The following is a 19,329-nucleotide window of genomic DNA, read 5'->3' as shown; positions in this document are numbered from 1 at the left end:
AAGGTGTTACATTAGCTATTTTCCAATCGGCTGGAACTTTTTCAGAATCTAAGGAATTTTGTAAGATTATAACTAATGCATCTGCTATCTGTGCCACCACTTCTTTTAAGACCCTAGGATGCAGGCCATCCGGCCCTGGGACTTGTCAGCCTTTAAGTCAGTTTCCCACCTGAACCAAATTCTCAACTACTTACTCAATCTACGTCTCACTTAGGCGTAGTCTCAGGTCCTCTCACCCCTTATGATATGTTAAACCTCTCAGATGAATATAAAGATTCTGAGGCACTATTATTTTCCTCCTTCCAAAATAATATGTTTTGTATTTGAGATTAACAAATGTTGCCTATTCATAATCTCAACAATGCTGAGTGAAAACATTAATCTAGATTGAAATTTGCAGCCTGAGGTACAATACTCTAACATAATCTACTAGCAGGAGTCCACTACTTAGGTTGAAGAATGCTGGCTGCCAAAGCTAAGTCATATTTGCTTGCATAGCTTTAGACATGCAACAAAGATAGTTGCTCTGATTGCAGGACCGGTCACCTTGGGATAAGTTTATAAAACATTTTTTAAAAATTGCAACTGCACTGAATTTCTGAAATATTTATGGATAAGAACATTTGATAAATGGGATAGTTAATCAAAATAGTACTGCCAAAGAAACTATAGTTTGTTTATAATTACATAGTTTGTGCAAAAATACAATAATATGCATTCTAAATATTGTTGTGTCTCCTTCTTTAGGGGGCGATGCTAAACTGTTGGTGATAGTATGTGTTTCGCCTGCCCAGAAATATACTACAGAATCAATGCAATCTTTAGGATTTGGTATCCGAGCTCGGCAGGTGCAGAAGGGTCATGTAAGGAAAAAGAGTCCTGTAATCCCAGGTAAAATTAAATTGTTCAGTTTTGCATTAAATTTCAATGTATTCCTGGTAAATTTTCCTCATTTGGTTATATTCTCATAACAATTAATTACCCGAGTTATTCCACAGAAATTGCAGGTACTTGTTCTCTTCTGCCGCTGAAGAACTGAGGTGCAATACCAAAATTAGGCTTTTTTTTCATAAAGGTGTAAGAACCACTTGTTACATGATCCTACAAACTGATGTTTGTAATATTCATGCACAACCGTTACGCACATTCATATAACTTAAATGCCAATTTAAAATAAATGACAAGTTACTAATGACTCTGATACATTTAACATATTTTAATTCTGTGTGATTGAGCTTTTAATAATGTTTTGAACAACTGCAACAGCGGTTCCTTACAACTCCTTTCTAAATTCTACCTTTGTAAGAAAGCATCCTAACACTTCCTTGAAATATTTCTCTCTTCCCTTTGTTCTAAATTATGGGTAGGGAAAAGCATTGCTTTAAAAGCTTAAATTATACTAAAGCCAATAAACAGGGCTTGTATGTAAGCCAAGAAGATTAACGCATGCACTCTTTCCAAAGATTCATCCAACTAGATGAGTTATGTGTCAAACAGTCAAAAGGTGTCAATTAGTTTGATAAAGGCTTAGTCCTATGATTGTTTTGCTAGTTCTACTTCAAGATATTGAGCCTGTGACCTCACTTTTTCCAAGTCTTGCTTGTTAGTCTTTCTTTTGCAAAAGAGCATGGATGAGAAATTGGGCTCATTAGTGCCCATTTTTTGGATGCTGTAAGTGTCCTCAGAATTCCAAAATGTTGCACAAACATGTGGGGTGAATCATGCTGGATGCCATACTGGTGCAGGCTTTTGCACCTTGCAAAACTTTGCATGCACTATGAACACTGACTTGACACCAGTAGTGCTATTTTGGAATACAACATCCCAGCCAAAGCCCTCTCTTAACCTGTGGAACTGAACATGCAACAGGAAGGAGACCACCACCTCACCTGTGCTATTTAAAGGGTTTATCAACCACTTGCAAGTTAGTTGCAGGTCGATTTCCTCTTATTCGCTAGGATTATAGGATGAATGAAGAACTATTGTTATGAGGGAGAAATGTGAGATATTGGGCAGAATTTTATGGCTCCGTTTCACCGGGGATAGGGCCGTAAAATGCGGCGAGCCATTATAAATCCCATTGACTTCAGCGGGAATGTAAAATCCTGCTGCCGTAAAATTCTGCCCATTGAGACTATTTAAAGCTGGTAAAATGTTAGAGGCTTTAAATCATGAAGGATTTTGATAGGATGATATAGGAAGTGCCATTTCCTCTCATTCAGCGGTCAATGACAATGGACCATTAATATAAAATGATCAGTAAAACAGTGGGAAGCAGTTAGGAGGAACCTCTTTATCCAGACAGCTATTAGAAGGGGCTGAGTTTTATGGGCCTTTGGCAATGGATTCAGAATTGGGAAGGCTGGCAAAATAGTGTGGGAATGCAGTTCATACCATTTTGCCAGTGCTGAGAAAGGAGGCAGATGGCCTGTTAACCACCACCCCAATGCCCCGAGCCCAATTGAGCCATTTAATTAAGTGTCCTTTGCCCACCTCCATTGGCATTTCCTTCCAAACCCATGACCGCTACCAACTAGAAGAACAAGGGCAGCAGAGGCATGGGATCACCACCACCTGCAAGTTCCCCTCCAAGCCACTCACCATCCTGACTTGTACATCGCCATTCCTTCACTGTCGCTGGGTCAAAATCCTGGAACTCCCTTCCTAACAGCACTGTGGGTGTACCTACACCACATGGACTGCAGCGGTTCCAGAAGGCAGCTCACCACTCCCTTCCCAAAGGTAATTAGTAATGGGCAATAAATGCTGGCCCATGAATGAATAAGAAAAGTTACTTACTTTGGGTGGGGAGGAGGGGGGTTACTGCTGCAGACCCTGGGGTTGGGCTTCCTTTTTGGGCACTCTTTGGCTCACAAAGGGGCCCCCTGGAGGCATTGGCTGCCCCTAGCTTCAGTGACACCCCCCCCCCCCCCCCCCCCCCCCCCCCCCACACAAACCCACTTAACTGGTTATAAGAGTGCAAGTCAATCACTGCATCCTCTTCTTCCAGATTCAGCTTCAACAATGGCCATTGCCCCTAGTGGTGCTGCCAAGGCTGCTGAGCTGTCTGCCCTCTGATTGCTTTGACAGCTCTTAGGGGCACCATCCTTGATAGGAATGACAGGCCCAGCAACAGCCACTTAATTGGCTGCCAGCCATAAAATGCAACTCGAGGTCCGGCTGCCTGCTGAAGCAGGACTGCTCCTCTGGTCCCAGCAATGACAGCGGGACTCCTGTCATCTTTGAAAAATCCCAATCAAGGTGAAATGTATAATCTCAAGAAGAAATAAAGGCAGAGTCTATTGAATTTTGTAAGTGAAGAGTAATTAAATTTTGTAACAGATAGAGCAGGGCAGTGGGATTAGTTGTGGATTGCTTTAGCAGATAGCAGGGGCATGGGGTTGATTGGTCTCCTTATGTGCTGTACATCTCTGTGGTTCTATGCCTAATATTTAAATAATTAAGAAAATCTCAGAGGATAAGTAATACTTTTTATAAGGCTGTGCTTGTGAAAAGGATTTAGTTGCCATTATTAATAATGATGATTGTTGGGTTTCAATGGGCTCAGTTCAACTTCCCGGCACACAAGCCCAAAGCACAGAATTGGCCTCATTTGGTACTATTTAAAATTTTTGTCCTGAACAATGAGGGAGAGAAACATAACTACCCTGTTAGGTGATTGTTATCTTTATATAACTGGAATTAATAAGCATTTCCTCCAGCAGTATATAGGAATGCTGTGTTTTGCATTTGGTTTCTGGGAATTTAATGTCTTCTCTAACTATGATTTATTTATGACTTGTAGAGAACATTGGAGGAAGATCTTCACAAAATAATCCCCAAGGAACTCGTCAAAGTGTTTCCAGCTTCACTTCGGTCCAATAGCCACACAGTATTACAAAAGCAAAATACTGTGAACGCTGGAAATCCAAAATAAAAAGAGAAATTGCAGGTCAGGCAGCAACTGTGGAATGAAAAACAGATTCAGGTCGAATGCCTTTCATCAGACCTGGAAAAAGTTAGAGATGTAGCAGTGTTTAAACAATACAGAGGCAGGGAAAGGGGGAGAGGAGGAAAGAACAAAAGAAAAGTCCTGTGATAAGGTGAAAGGCAAGAGTAATTAAATAACAAAACCATTTGTACTATTCTTCCAAAATTTGCAGCACCAATTTCAAATCGTAACTTTGGGCAGGATTTTTAGATCAGTGTGCGAGTGCAATTGGTGGGCCCGGGAGCGGCCAGGGAATGGCCGCCTGCGATCGGCCCCTTACCAAGATTTCACGCTGGCCGGCCAATTAACGGCCAACCAGCATGAAACACACGCTGAAATGCTCAGTGCTGCCGGGATGGGGTGGGTGCTGACGTAAGCGCAGGTGCAGGGGAGAGCGGAATAAAAGTTCCCTGAAGGCAGAGAGCTGCCTCAGGGAGCTGAAGAATTTAAAAGCAATAAATAAAGATTTTAAAATCCAGAAAAAAACACCTACGCATCAGAATCAGAAACCTGAACATGTACATGATGAAAATTCTGCCCATTCATTTTTATTTTTTTAAATTTAATAATGGAAACCTCACCCTGTCCTTGGATGAGGTTTCATCAAAATTGCAAAGTCCGTCTGGCAGATTTTCCCTTCCGCGAACCATAAGGTTGGACGGACCATGAAAAGTCGGGGACAATTGGAACTTTAATGGGCTTAATTGCCCTCTTAATTGTCAGTGGGTGCGCTTCCAACTTTCCCACGCGCCCGCTGATCAAAATATTGCGTGAGCGCTGGATGATGTCGGGACACTCGCCTGATGTTATCACGCGCTGTTTTATGCTCGAGCGGGTCGGGCACACGCCCGCACACCAAGCTAAACATTCTGCTCTTTGTTATCAAGACAAGGGAAGAGGCACTGCAATGGTTTGATATATTTTTTCAGCAAACATCTAATTATTTATTTCAATTCAGTTTCCTGTGAAAAGATTTTGCTGTGCTTTAATAACTATTTTAATAACCCAAAGAAACTATGAACTACAAAAAAACCTTCTAATTTAGGGGAGTGCCTGAGGTAATTTAGTCTGAAGAAAAGAAAGTCATCAGATTTAATGTAGTTTTTAAAATTATGAAGCCTGAGCATTTAATTAATTATGATATAGCCCTCATTATTTAATGCATTTCTATGTGTAATTCTTTAACTTTGAAGGAAGATCAATAATTCATTCATTGAAAGTTGTAGAGTTTGTGCATGTTACTACTAACTGTTTATTGGTGTTAACAATGGTTGAACATTATAGATAAAAAGGCTTAATTGCACTTTTTCACCAGCTACATTATTCATAACTTTTACTTCTTAACTGGTTATCATGTAGTGATAAGTTTCATTTGATTATGCTTGGGGGTGTCAAACAAATTTTACAATTAGAACAAGTGAAGAAAGCACTCAGTAAAGCCCATACCTCTGCCATGCGGTGTTAACTCAATGTTATTACAAATGTGTAGCTCTTCTTTGAGGTTTTTCCCCACCTGGTTAGTGCTCTATAACTACAAAGCTGAAAAAAATTATTAAGAGCTTCCATCTCACTGAGGAGGCTTTTGGCCAATCCACATCCAACAACCTGCTCTGAAACTCTGCTCACATTTCGACAGCTGTGACAAATTTCACCAGAGCAGCTGAGGCAATCCACAATATTCTAAAACAATCAACAACATTCTAAATAAAACAACCCACAACATCCTAAAAAAAAGCCAATTTATCCTATCTTCCAATGTTAATGGGTCCTTTGAAAAATTCTAGGATCCGGCTCCGGATCTGCAGCTTCGCCAAAAACTAATCAGTTCTTCCTTGGACCACACCCTACCTGTGTACCAAGTTTTGTCTAAATCCGTCCATGAGTGCTAATATGCTGTCAGAATCAGAGAACTCATTCACAGGGTGATTGGTTGAAGGGAGAGTCGGCACAGTTTCCATGACAGTATATACCTCATCATGTTGTCTGGCACTACCACTGTGCAAAATGGGATAGATTCAGAATGGATCTAGCAGCTCAAAACTGAATTTCCATCAGGTGCTGTGGGCCATCAGCAGCAGCAGAATTGTATTCAACCACAATCTATAACCTCATAGCCCAGCATATCCCTCACTCGGCCATTACCATCAAGCCAGAGGATCAACCCTGGTTCAATGAGAAATGTTGAAGAGCATGCCAGGAATAGCACTAGGCATACCCAGAATGAGGGACCTACCTGATGAAGCTAAGCATGCAATAACTCTCACATCAGTACCTCTGGCCTTCCCCTTTTTCCCAAGTATCTATCCTTCCTGCCCTCCTATTTTTGGAACTCTCTTCTTCAAAAGGTGGTAGAAGCAGGGTCTTTGAATATTTTTACGGTAGAGCGAGATAGATTCTTGATTAACAAGGGGGTGAAAGGTTATCTGGGGTAGGCAGGAGGTTACAATCACATCAGCCAAGATCTTATTGAATGGTGGAACAGGTTTGAGGGGCTGAATGGCCTACTCCTGCTCCCAGTTCGTATGTTTGTATGTTCTCATCCACATGCTGCCCTCAGAGACATCATCCAAAAATGCACTTAGTTTCCATATGTATGCTGACAACCGGTTCTACCTCACCACCACCTCTTTCGACCTTCTCCACTGTCTCTAAATTGTTTAACTGTTTCCCCAATATCTAGTACTGGACAGGCAGAAATTTCTTCCAAGTAAATATGAGGAAGATTGAAACCATTATCTTCAGTTCCCACCACAAAACTCTATTCTCTAGTCACTGACTTACTTTTGCAGGCAATGATATAAGGCCGAGCCAGACTTTCACAACCTGGATATTGTGTTTGAGCCTGAGATGAGCTTCTGACTGCAAGTCTGCAGTTCACTAAGAAGGCATGGCCACCAAATGTTAAAAGGAGCTTAAAATTGGGGGTGCTTAAGAGTCCAGTAATGGAGGAGTGCAGATATCTCAGAGGTTGTAGGGCTGGAGCAGATCACAGAGCTAGGGAGGGCTGAGGCCATAGAGGGATTTGAAAATATGATTGAGAATTTTAAAAATGGGGCATTGATTAAACGGGAGCCAATGTATATAAGCATGCATAGGACTGTGAGTTAGAACATGGATAGCAGTGTTTTGGATGTTCAAGTTTATGGAGGATAAAATGTGGAAGGCTATCAGAATAGGAATAGTTGAATCTATTTCCACCCCCGTAACATCACATGGCTCCTCAGCTGGCTCTGCTCATCTGCTGCTGAAACCTTCATGCATGACTTTCTGACCCGAAGACTTGACTATTCCAACGCATTCCAAGCAGCCTGCAATACTCTACCCTCTGTAAACTTAGGGTCATTCAAAATACTGCTGCCCATGTTATAACTCGTGCCCTTGTACCATTGGTGGACGCGCCTTTAGCTGCCAAGGCCTTTACTTACTCCATGTCCAGAATTTTCCCGTTGGCATGCGGGGGCAGGGCCTGCACACCCGCGCATAAAATGATGTGTGGTGATGTCAGGCGAGCATCCTGACGTCACCCTGCGCCATCGCGATATTTGGGAAGACGGGCGCTCTATAACTTCAGATGCATGCCCCCCATCAATTAACGGGCCAGTTAAGGCCCTTGAGGCAGCAATTGATCTCGATTTTTTGCAGCCCGTGCGATCTTTAGGACGTCACATGGGTGCAACAGGCAGGCGGGTTGGAGACATTTATATAAACCTCATCCACGGGTGTGATAAGAGGGGTGAGTGGGGTCGCAAATGTGATGTTTGAGGTATTTAAGTGTGAAAGTAACTTTAACTTGCCTGTGTGAGCAGGAAGTCTTCAAAACTCATTCCAGCTGCCTTGGTCAGGACTGTGCACTAGAAATCATTTCTGGGGCCTGCAGCCTTCAGGAAGCCTTCGCTTAGACTGGGAATGGGAGTTGTGCTCTCCACTGGAGGCATCTCCTCTGAGGAGGAAGGGAGGGCCAGAAGGGGGCAGGAGCCCACATCCAGCCTCAGGAGAGCCACCTTTGGGAGGAGAGGCGCCAGCACAAGGGGCGCATGGCCAACAGGAAGTGCAAGATGGCAGGGGCCACAGAAGACGCCAATATCCTGCTGCCAGCGTTTACAGACGGCAAAGCAGCTACCTCAATATGTCTGAGGTCCAGTGTCGAAGGAGGCTCCGTCTCTCAAGGGAGACGGTCACCTCCATCTGTCAGATGATGGGCCCTGAGATCTCCGCAAACTGTTTGGGTGGGCACCCAATGCCAGTGGCTCTAAAGGTCACAGCTGCCCTCAACTTCTATGCCTCCGACCTTTTCCAGGTCTCTGCGGAGTCTCCCAATCAGCTGTCCGCACTTGTAACAAGCAGGTGATAAATGCTCTATTCAGGCGTGCATTGACTTTCATCCACTACCGCTGGGACGATGCTATTCAGACACAGCAAGCCAGAGGCTTTGCAGTGATTGCTGGCTTCCCCCATACCCAGGGTGCAATAGACTGCACACATGTGGCCATCAAGGCGCCAGCAGGTGAGCCCGGTGCCTTCGTCAACAGAAAGGGATTCCACTCCATGAACGTGCAGATATTTTGTGATCACAAGATGCTGATTCTGCAAGTCTGTGCAAGGCACCCAGGCAGCTCCCACGGCACTTACACACTCAGACACTCCCAGGTGCCGGGGCTCTTCAGTGCTCCAGCCCGGCCTGATTAATGGCTGCTGGGTGACAAGGGCTATCCCCTTAAAAGGTGACTCATGATGCCTCTCCGCCATCCAAGAACTGAGGCTGAGCAGCGGTACAATAGGAGCCACACCTCCAAGGGCTGTGGTGGAGAGAACCATTGATCTTCTCAAGATGCGCTTCTGATGCCTGGACCGCTCAGGGGGCGCACACCAGTATCCCACCAGATCGTGTGTCACTGATAGTGGTTGTATGCTGTGCTCTCCACAATCTGGCACTGGAAAGGGGCAATGCAGTGGACAAGGAAGACGTGGACGCAGTTGCTCAGGATGCACACAATGAGTCCAGCAGTGAGTTCAAGGATGAGCACGCACAGGAGAATGCTGAGGGGGTAGACATCGACCCCGGGCATTCTCCAGCGAAGCAGGGACACCCGGGAGGCTATAATCCAAAGAACCTTCAGCTAGCCCACCACAGATGGACCTTCAACACACACCGAGGCTGCAGGCTCCACACTCTATACCTGAGTGCTAAATCAGCCTGGATAATAACATTAACTAAGGCCCTTGTCAATAAAGCTGAATGTCAAACAACTCACTCATAACATCATGACTTCCCGTACACATGCAGAAGTGAGAATCACCCTGAGATATAGCAACATGTCAAAATATATTGAGCAAACAAAAGTAAATTCGTAAAGCAAAACAAAAGCAGTGTTGGACATCACACCGAGTCTTCGACTAAGTGCTATTGGCCAACATAAAAGCACCAGTGAGAAACCTGTGGTGTGCTGAAGGTGCCTTAAATTTACGCTTACGGGTGCTACGCCTAGGTGCTGTCCCCTTGCTGGCACTGGCATCTGAGACAGACTGCTCATTGTGCTGTCCTGCTGGTGACGATGACCTTAGCGGACATCCTCTGGCCCGCAGAGCGTTTGATTGCCCCGACTGGGAGGGAGCGGCCAGTTCCACAGCTGGCTTCTGCCCAATCGCCGCAGCCTCATCTGATGCTACGGTCACTGGCAGAGGGGTAGAGGAGCTGCTGCCCTCATCCAGAGCGCCCTGAGAGGAGCCCGCAGAGATGACAGGCAGCTTCTGCGCTGACGTGAGGTCGCTTCGGACCTCCCTGCTCACTGTAGATGAATGGGGACTGAGCTGGGATACTTGGTGCCCAGACCATCTCCCACACTGGCACTAACTAGCTGTGGTCAATGCCGCTGTGAGGGCTTGCAGGTCCGAGCGCAAGCCCAGGAGGACCTGATTGTTCTCCTGGAGGTGCCTCTCCACGAGAGTCGCCACTCTCTCCTTGGAGATAGCATAGCGCTCAGCCATGAGGCTCATTGCATCGGTGATGCTCCACGTGGACTCCTCCAGCACGGGCACCGTGCCACGCATAGCCTCATGTATCACTGCCAAATCCTCCTGCATACCCTGCTGCACGTCCAGCGTTTGCTGCCTCACGGATGACTCCAGAGGCATATCATCAACCACCGACCGAGCATGTGCCTGGTCCCCAGCTGTCCTCCGACTGCCGGCGCACTAGGCACTCTCTGACTCTGCCTGCACCTCAAGCGAGTGTGAGGTGCCCTCGCCGCCGTGCCCTGGGGCACTAGCCGAATATCTAATTCCCACTGAGGTGCTAGTATCTGCACTGATGCCTGCCTGGCTGAGATGATGTGACGCTGGAGAGTGCATTTGCTCGGGGGCTTCTGGGGTGAGAGGTGCGCCCTCTGTTTCCTCCTCCTGGCCCTGCTTCAGTGATGCTGAAAGGAAGGAAAAGGAGATTTGATTAGCTACAGTGCAGACAATGTCAACTTGCATGCCGCTCCCCCAGATCATTATGCGCTCATCCTCCCATAATCAAGGGTAAACCCATGTTGCTAACTTCAATCACTGAGCATTCAGCAGTGCCATGGTTTCTGTGACACACATGGTGACCTGAGTGCTCGGCGAACATACCGCCCCGTGGCACCCCAGCCTCACCGCCACCAGTGGACCTGGGGGCATGGCGCCTCTCAAGGTCCGTGGCCTGCTGCTCGAAAGGATGGTCAAATGAGCCTACCCTCCGCCAGTCCGCATTTGTTCCAACGTATTGTGCACAGTCTTTTCCTGAAAATGAGAGAGGAGCATTGATTAGTCCAGCCTGCACCTGAATTCCCATCGCATCCCTGCCAACCCAGCCAGAGTGGGACATTGCAGGACTCCAGCTCTTCGTCACCCTGCAATATCCGCACACTGACCCAAACAAGCCAGGGCTGACGCCCCCCCCACCAACCCACCATCGGCCAAATGTTGCCTCCTTCACATGTGGTACCACAAGATGTCACTTTGCTAAGCAAGAAGGCACAAGCACGTGGAGCACAAACACCAGAAGACGGATTGGTGCCCTGCCAACTGGAAGCTCCCCTCCTAGCATTTTAGCACCCTGACTTTGACATGCTTCACAGTTCCAGCACTCTGCCTAGGTGCAGACACTTGACTTTCGACCCCATTCTATACTCTGGGTGTCAGTGTCACACATGCTGCGGATGCAGAACACATCCTGGGTCAACTCTCTCAGGGTTAACTAGGCATGGGCAATCTCTGCTGGCACACCCAGCGAGGGATCCATGCCGTGAGGGATTCAATGACGTTAGTGTACTCAAGAGTTGGCGGGAGTGTTGGGGGGTGGGGGGCGGTTTGGGGGAAAAGGTGACTTAAGTGACTTGAGGCAACATGGTGCTCACCCTTCCCGAGTGCAAGAGATCGTTGAACCTCTTGTGGCACTGGAGTCATGCGCGCCGCACCACATCATGGGAGCTAACACTCTCGGCCACCTCCTCCCACGCATGTTTGGTCAGTTGGGGAGGCTTTCGCCTCCTATCCTTCAGAAGAAGGGCCTCCCACTGTGCTGCCACCCACTCCAGGAGGGCAGCTAGGCACTCGTCTGAAAAATGAGAGGCACACTGCCCCCCTACCCTACCCTCCGGTCTGGCCTGCCCTGATGGTCTACCCTCCGGTCTTGCGTCACCAACATTACCCCTCTGCAGAGCCCTTTGCCCAGCCATTACGAACCACCTTTCCAAGGCTGCCAGGCCTTCCTTTATACAGTCTGCAGGGTCGCAATTGGACCCGGCGGGCTGAGCGCGCCCACCGCCGCCCGCCCACTCCCGCTATGCACGGGAGTCGTGAAATATGCTGGGCGGGCCTTAATTGGCCCACCCGCGTAAAATGGCAGCGCGGACCCGATCGTGGGCGGTGATCGGGTCTGCGTCCGCCTGCACCCGCTCCTGACCAGCCCGCCGACATGGGGAAAATTCTCCCCCATAAACCTTTCTGCTTCTCTACTTCACTTTCCTCCTTTAAGACAGTCCTTAAAACGTATCCCTATCACTAAGCATTTGGTCATCATTATGTTACTCAAAGTCAAATTATGCTGTTGTTGCAGGCTCCCTTTGCTCACCTCCAGATTAACTGCACACCCATTTTACACGAGAAATACGCTGGTGGGCCTTAATTGGCCAGCCTGCGTAAAATGGTGGGCCAACTAAGGCCCGCCCAGCGTATTTCTCGACTCCCGAGGATAGCGGGAGTGGGCAGGCGGTGGCGGGCGCGCACAGATCGCCGAGTCCAATTGCAACCCTGCAGACTGTATAAAGGAAGGCCTGGCAGCCTCTGCAAGGCTGCTCAAAATGGCCGGCAGAAGAGCTCAGCAAAGGGCTACTGTGCAGCACGCAAGTCCAGAGGCTAGGCCAGTGGGGCAGGCCAGGCCAGAGGGTAGGGCAGCGGGGCAGTGTGCCCCTCATTTCTCGGATGAATGCCTAGCCGCCCTCCGGGAGGAGGTGGCAGCACAGCGGGAGGTCCTGCTTCCGAGGTACAGGAGGCGGAGGCCTCCCTACCTGACCAAGCGTGCGTGGGAGGTGATGGCCAAAAGTGTTAGCTCCCGTGATGTGATGCAACGCACGTGGGTCCAGTGCCATAAAAGATTCAATGACCCCCTCCGCTCGGGAAGGGTGAGTACCATGTTGGCTGAGGTCACTTAATGCAGCCGGCATCCTTTCCACCCCCGCCCCCCCCACAGCAACTCTGAGTACAGTAATGGCATTGAATCCTTCACGGCATGTTTCCCTCGCTGGGTGGACCAGCAAATATTATTGTTATTGCAAATAAAAGTTATTGCATTTAAGCCCTGACCTTGTTTCAGTAGATTGTTCATTCGATTCAGGTCCAACAAAGGGAGAATTCAGTTGGTAACCCATCAATCTCACCACTCCGGCTTAGGAGGCAGTGGAAGAGGTGGTCAGTGCCAGCACTGCACACAAGAGGTCGGCCACGTAGAGCAAAAAAAGGATGAATGATCTTAATTGTGTCGCCAGGGTAAGTCAACCATCTCATCACTCTAAACTCACCCACTCACAAGCCACACTCATACATGCAGTGGCATCTCACTCACTGCCAGCTCAAGAGACATCACCACTCACTCTCTCACTCACATCTCCATCTGGCCTCATCTCCTCTGAAGATCGCCTCCTCATTCTGCCCATGGCTCCACCCAGCAGACGCACACCTGGCATCCTTCTCATTTAGCCTGGCATGCGCCTTGCTCACACTCTCTTCGTCTGTCTTCGTGCAGGACAAGATTATGCACGATCAATGAGAGAGGTCCCAGACCAGGTTCGGAGTGCTGGATATCAAGGCTCTCACTCCATTCGAGAGTCGTGCATTGAGGTGGCCGGAGAGGGCGTGGACCATTCCTGCGGTGACGGTGAGGTCGATGGCAAGCATCCGTGTGAGGATCCTGCACTACATCATTGCTCTGTCAGTGCTACTCTGAGTCCACAGTTGTGTGTGTAACGTGGCTGCCAAGCACGAATCATCTTCACTTTCTCTCCTCGGCACATCTGCCACCTCACCCTCAGGCAAACTTGACCCCAACCTCAGCACTGAGAGCACCTCGGATGAGGACCCTGAGGGCAGCACCATTGAAGATCCGTCACACACTCCAGCAGTGAAGCGTCACACATCTCGGTGGGATCTAGATGAAGAGCAGCCTTGGGATCATGATCTTGTGAGCACAGCCCGCAATCTGTTCCTCTAGCTGTGGACACGAGAGGGTTACGGGGCAGCTCGATCTCATTCCAGCTTCCCCTTCTCCTCAAGGGGTCAGCCAGCCAGTTGGACACCCTTAGGGAGGAGGACCGGCAGTTCAACACCTGGGGCCATCCACCCAGGTGACTTTTGGAATGTCTGGCCAATCCAAATCCTCTCTTCCTGTGATCCCATCATCTCCAACTCCACAGGCCGAGAAGGGTGCACCTGGCCTCCAGAAGACACCCGTCAAAGTCATCACAGACATCAGGGTGTAGCAGTCAGCAGGCTGTCTCTACCTCTACTGTGGATGTCGGGGGAGCACCAAGACATGGCAGCAGGGATAGAAAGATTAAGAAAATGTAGTTACATCGCGTGGGCACAGGTGGTTAAACACTTGTACATAATGTTCACTATTGTAAATAAACTCCCAAGAATGTCTCCTTGACTATGGCTCCTTGTTATGATGAGCAGTGTTTGTGTCATTCAGATGTGAAACCTTGCTTCCGGTACAAGATAAAGGCAGGTGTCTCAGTCCAGGACCTCTTCCCTGTGCAGTGTGTAACCTTCAGAGCAAAGTGATGGTCCGGCTTCACATTCACTGGACACATCAGTGATGCCTGCACCTCAATGGCGCTTGCCATTGCTACCAGAAGGTTGTGGGCAGGCGTCACAGAGTTCCGTCATTCTCTCCGTGTGCCTTTGAGGTGGGGTTGGCTGCCCCATCTCTTCAGCATCTGTGTCTAGTGATGGTGTGGTCTTGAAGGGGACAGGTGCTGAAGGCTGCCAAAGGATCAGGTGTACTTAAAGTTTCATGGCTGCATCTCTATGATCCTGATCACAGAGTGCAAGCGAGGTGCCATCAACCAGGCAGGAACCAGATGTTCACACAGACAATGTCAAGATCTATGGACCCTCACTGCATGTCATCATCATCTTCCTGGAATCTTGCGACTATTAGGGCCTCCGCTGAATCTCTATGACATGAGCCTGAGCACTGAGGGTATGTGCGCTGCCATCAACCACACAGGAGTCAAACCTTCACGGATGCAAGGTGAGGATCAGGACTGTGGTCACTGCATCTCACCATCAGCCTCCACTAATTTTGCGGCTATGAGGGCTCCCCGAGCACGCCTGCCCAGTGCAATGCCCTCATCACTGGCATCCTCGTCTTCGAGGACCTCATCACTCTTATCCCCTTCGACGTCCCCCTCATCGGAGGAGACTTGCAGCTCTTCCATCTCCTCCTCTGCCAAGTCCTCCCGCCTTGTAGTGCCAGGTTGTGTAGCACGCAGCAAACTATGATGATGCACGACACCCTCTGGGGACTGTATTGCAGTGCGCCACCAGACCTGTCAAGGCATTGGAACCTCATTTTCATGCCATTTGTTCCACCAAAGTCTGGGTTGCGGCACAAGCCTCGTTGTACCATCTTGCTGCTGCAATCTGAGGCTGCCACATGGGCATCATCAGCCAAGTGCTCTGTGGGTAGTCTTTGTCTCCAAGCAGCCAACCCTGCAGCCTCTGTGGATCCTGGAAGATGTCAGGGATCTGAGACCTGCTGAGGATGTAAGGAGTCGTGGACGCTTCCTGGGAATCATGCGCAGACCTGCGTTTGTGGTGGTCACAGACCAGCTGAATATTCAGCAAGTGGAAGCCCTTTAGATTTAGTTGACTGCTTGTTGCCATGGAGATCTAAGCGCCACGTGAGTGCAGTCGATGGCACCCTGCACCTGTGGAAAACCAGAGATCTGTACAAATCTCAGTGCTCTTGCTTCCTGGCTTGCCTGATCCCAAATGAAATGCACAAAGTTCTGTGCCTTCGCGAAGATGTCATCCGTGATATCCTGGATGCGCTTGGGGGTGGAGGCTTGCGAGATCCCCTTCAGGTCACCTGTGGAGCCCTGGAAGGAGCCACTGGTGTAAAAATTGAACACCACGGTCACTTTCACTGTAACTGGCAGTGGATGCCCTCCATGTCCCTGTGGTGCCAAATTCTGCAGCAGGTGGCATATGTGACCGACTAGTTCCCTAGACATATGCAGCCTTTGGCGACACTGGTTCTCAGTCATCTGCAGGAATGACAAGTGGCCTCTATAGACTCTGGGTCTAGCAAAGGGTCCATGAGCGACAATGCGCAGGAGGCCCTGCCGCATCTTCATCTTGAAGGTGGTTCTCCTCCCATTGATGAACCAGGCCCCTCTGTCACATTCTTCTCCTTCTTTCCTCCTCCCTGTAAGCCATGAGGAATACAGCTAGATCACCAGGCTCATTGATCCTCATGTTCTCCTCCCGCAGGATCAAAGAGAGTGGCACGTGGGTTAGCATGGGTGTACTAAGAACCTCTCTTGGTTAAGTCTGAAGGCCCCTTCATTAATGCTGGAGAGTGATGGCCACCACTTGAATGGCCAGTGTGTAATGTGCTTTATGGCTGTCTGAAACCCCACCCACCTACGCCCCACACCAATAGACTGATTGGCGGCAACTTCGGCCACTAGACTGCATGCTATGCTCCCAGCTCAGGCGCAGGCATTCCCCTAACCCGCACTGCAAGGCTGTGCTGTTAGCTTGAACCATTATGGATACTGGTCTAAACCTTAATAAAGGCATTGCAAGGGGCTCTGAGCGTCTCCACCAGTGACTGTTCCATGGCCATCTTTCACAAGGGGATTGTACAACTTGCCCAGTCATCCAATTTTTTTGCAGCCCCCTAAAACACACATTAATTTGCAGTCTGCACCCAAGGGGTGAAAAGTCTGGAGCATTTGATGGCATATTCTTGCTATTGTGTTGCTTGCGAGGGCAGAAATTCTTCAGAGGCCCAACTTCAAGCATGTCAATGGAGCGCTGAATGGTCTCAGCTGCGGAAGAATGCTCACTTTTGTCAAGCTTTTCCGAGTGTATGGCCACTTCACCACCCCCGCCCGACTCCCCAGCATGTGCCTGTGCACTTCCTTCAGTCTGTTCTGCCTTGCCCCCACCCCTCCGCCCCCACCTTGCCCCAAATCCCAGTCCCACCCGCACTAGAACCCTTGCCCCGGCATCGCACTGAAAGCCAGCCAGGAAAAAGCCACTTGCCTTTGCACCCCACTCCCAACGCCCCCTCCATGTACAGCGCCTCTTTCTTGATGCCCTGTGGGCAGTCCCCATGAGCGCTGTGCAAGGTGTGTGCACTCACCTCCGAATTCCCTCGAAGTGCATGCCTTTAAAAGGCAGTCATAAATCACGCCGTTCTGAAGTCACGCCAAAGTGGGCCAATGATTCCAGCAGGCAACCACAATTGTGAGATGCAAATGCATTAAAATAAAGTTCCCAACGTTGGACAGCGGGAAATGTGGTCCACCATTGATGGGCGGAGTGGACAATCACAAACTGGCTTTACGATGGTGTTAAACCGATTTTTTGTCTTCTCGCCATATTGTCCACTCACACCCGCCATGACTGCCGCTGCCAATGGGAGCGGATGATTCCGGCCCATGTCTCTTCACTGTGAAATTCAGAGCAGTGCAACATGGGCCAATACACTTGTTCGGCTGATTTTGTAACCCATGTTTTCCTCTACTCGGTTCTGCTAACCTCACAAAGCTTTGCAAAATTGGGTTCAAAACAATGAACATCTTGGCTGATCTTTCTGCCCCGCTGAATTCCATCCACACCAAGTTCTCAGCAGGCAAATATTATTTTTTCTATCAATGTTCAATAACAACTAGAAGTCAAAACGAATCCAGGGCAAATGAGGCAATTTAAATTGAAGATATTTCATTCGAGTTGCTGAGCAGGAATGTCAAATGAAAGAAAGAAATCCAGTGCATCATGAACTCTTAAAGGGATGCATGCCATAATTAAGTCAACATGGTTTCAAAGTGTCTTCTTATCCTACTGAATTCTTGTGAGTACTTCAATTTCTGTTCATTTTGGAGGCATTCGGCTATATTTGTTTCAACATCAATGGAAAGATGAGGAGATTTTTGTTCCACTTAGTTGGATCTGGAACACTCTACTTGAAAGGTGGTAAAAGTTGATTCAATGGGCGGAATCATCCGGTCCCATTGGCGTCGGGCATCATGGAGGGCGGGGAAGGACAATATGCGAAAAGGCCAAAAATCGATTTCATGCTGTCGTGAAACCAGTTTACAATGGTTTGCTCCACCCACCAATCCACCGCCGCACGTCGGGAACCTAATTTCAATACTTTAGCATCTCATTGTAACCCCTGGTTGCCGGAATCATGACTCCATGTCAAAATGACCTCCCACATTGGCATGACTTCAGAACAACATGCTTCACAATTACCACCTGGCGAGCTGAACTTCGAGTGAGTGCACACAACCTTGTGCAGCGCTCGCGAGCATCGCCCGTAGGACATCAAGGAAGAGGCACCATGCAATTGTGGGGGGCACAGGCCAGGTGGCTTTTTCCTGGCTGGCTTTCAGTGCAGTGTCTAGGCAAGGGGTCCAGTGCAGGTCAGGTTGGTGGGGCGGGAGGCAAGGCAGCACAGACTGAAGGAAGTACTCAAGCATATGCCGGGGGGTGGGGGGCAAGGCAACATTTTTAAAATGAGGTTGGGGTGCCTTGACAGGTCCACTGGTGTGCTGCAATGCAGTCCATCGAGGATGTTGTGCATCATCGTTGCTTGCTGCATGCTCCACAACCTGGCGCTGCAACAGTGGGGAGGACCTGGCTGAGGAGGAGATAGAGAAGCTACACATATCCTCCGATGAGGAGGATGTCGAGAGGGATGATGAAGATGAGGTTCTCGAAGGCGAGGATGCCAGCTATGAGGCCATCACACTGGCAAATGAGGCAGGCATGCTCGGGAGGCCCTCATAGCTGCAAGATTCACGGAGGATGATGACGAGATGCAGTGAGGACAGTCCTGACATCCTCACCTTGCATCTATGAACGTTTGACTCCCGTGTGGCTAATGGCAGCACACATACCCTCAGTGCTCAGGCTTATGTCATGAAGATGCAGCAGAGGCCCTAATAGTTACTAGATTCCAGGAGGATGATGACGGCATAAAGTGAGGACACTCCATAGATCTTCTGTGAATGTCTGACTCCTGTCTGGCTGAGGGCAGCTCGCTTGCATTCTGTGACCAGGGTCGCATCATGAAGATGCAGCCTTGAAACTTTAAATGCACCTGATCCTTTGACTGCCTTCAGCACCTGAGCCCTTCAGGAGCACACTGTCACCAGTCACAGATGCTGAAGAGATGGGGGCCCAGCCCCACCTCAAAAGTGCTGAGAGAATGACGGAACTCTGTGATGCCTGCCCACAACATTCTGGCAGAAATGACAAGTACCATCAAGATATAGGCTTAACATATGAGGAACGTTTGAGGACTCTGGGTCTATACTCAATGGAGTTTAGAAGGATGAGGGGGGATCTGATTGAAACTTACAGAATACTGAAAGGCCTGGATAGAGTGGACGTGGGGAAGATGTTTCCATTAGTAGGATAGACTAGGACCCAGGGCACAGCCTCAGAGTAAAGGGAAGACCTTTTAGAACAGAGATGAGGAGAAACTTCTTTAGCCAGAGAGTGGTGAATCTATGGAATTCATTGCCACAGAAGGCTGTGGAGGCCAGGTCATTGAGTGTATTTAAGACCGAGAT

General features: G+C 48.8%; 1 protein-coding gene across 1 annotated transcript in view; it reads left to right on the top strand.

Annotated features, from left to right (window-relative positions):
- Positions 1–13,721, top strand: part of LOC144690054 (kinesin-like protein KIF25) — a 133,351-nt gene extending 119,630 nt beyond the window's left edge. Inside the window, exons 9-12 of the mRNA XM_078557562.1 lie at positions 748–938; positions 12,072–12,129; positions 13,257–13,388; positions 13,543–13,721. Of these exons, the coding sequence (XP_078413688.1) occupies positions 748–938; positions 12,072–12,129; positions 13,257–13,388; positions 13,543–13,721 (560 nt within the window). The remainder of the gene's footprint in view (positions 1–747; positions 939–12,071; positions 12,130–13,256; positions 13,389–13,542) is intronic.
- Positions 13,722–19,329: the final 5,608 nt, after the last annotated feature.

This window comes from Cetorhinus maximus, chromosome 14 (assembly GCF_964194155.1).
Source record: "Cetorhinus maximus chromosome 14, sCetMax3.hap1.1, whole genome shotgun sequence".
Lineage (NCBI taxonomy): Eukaryota > Metazoa > Chordata > Chondrichthyes > Lamniformes > Cetorhinidae > Cetorhinus > Cetorhinus maximus.
The sequence above is the reverse complement of the archived record's forward strand: the minus strand, read 5'-3'. Positions and strand labels throughout refer to the sequence as shown.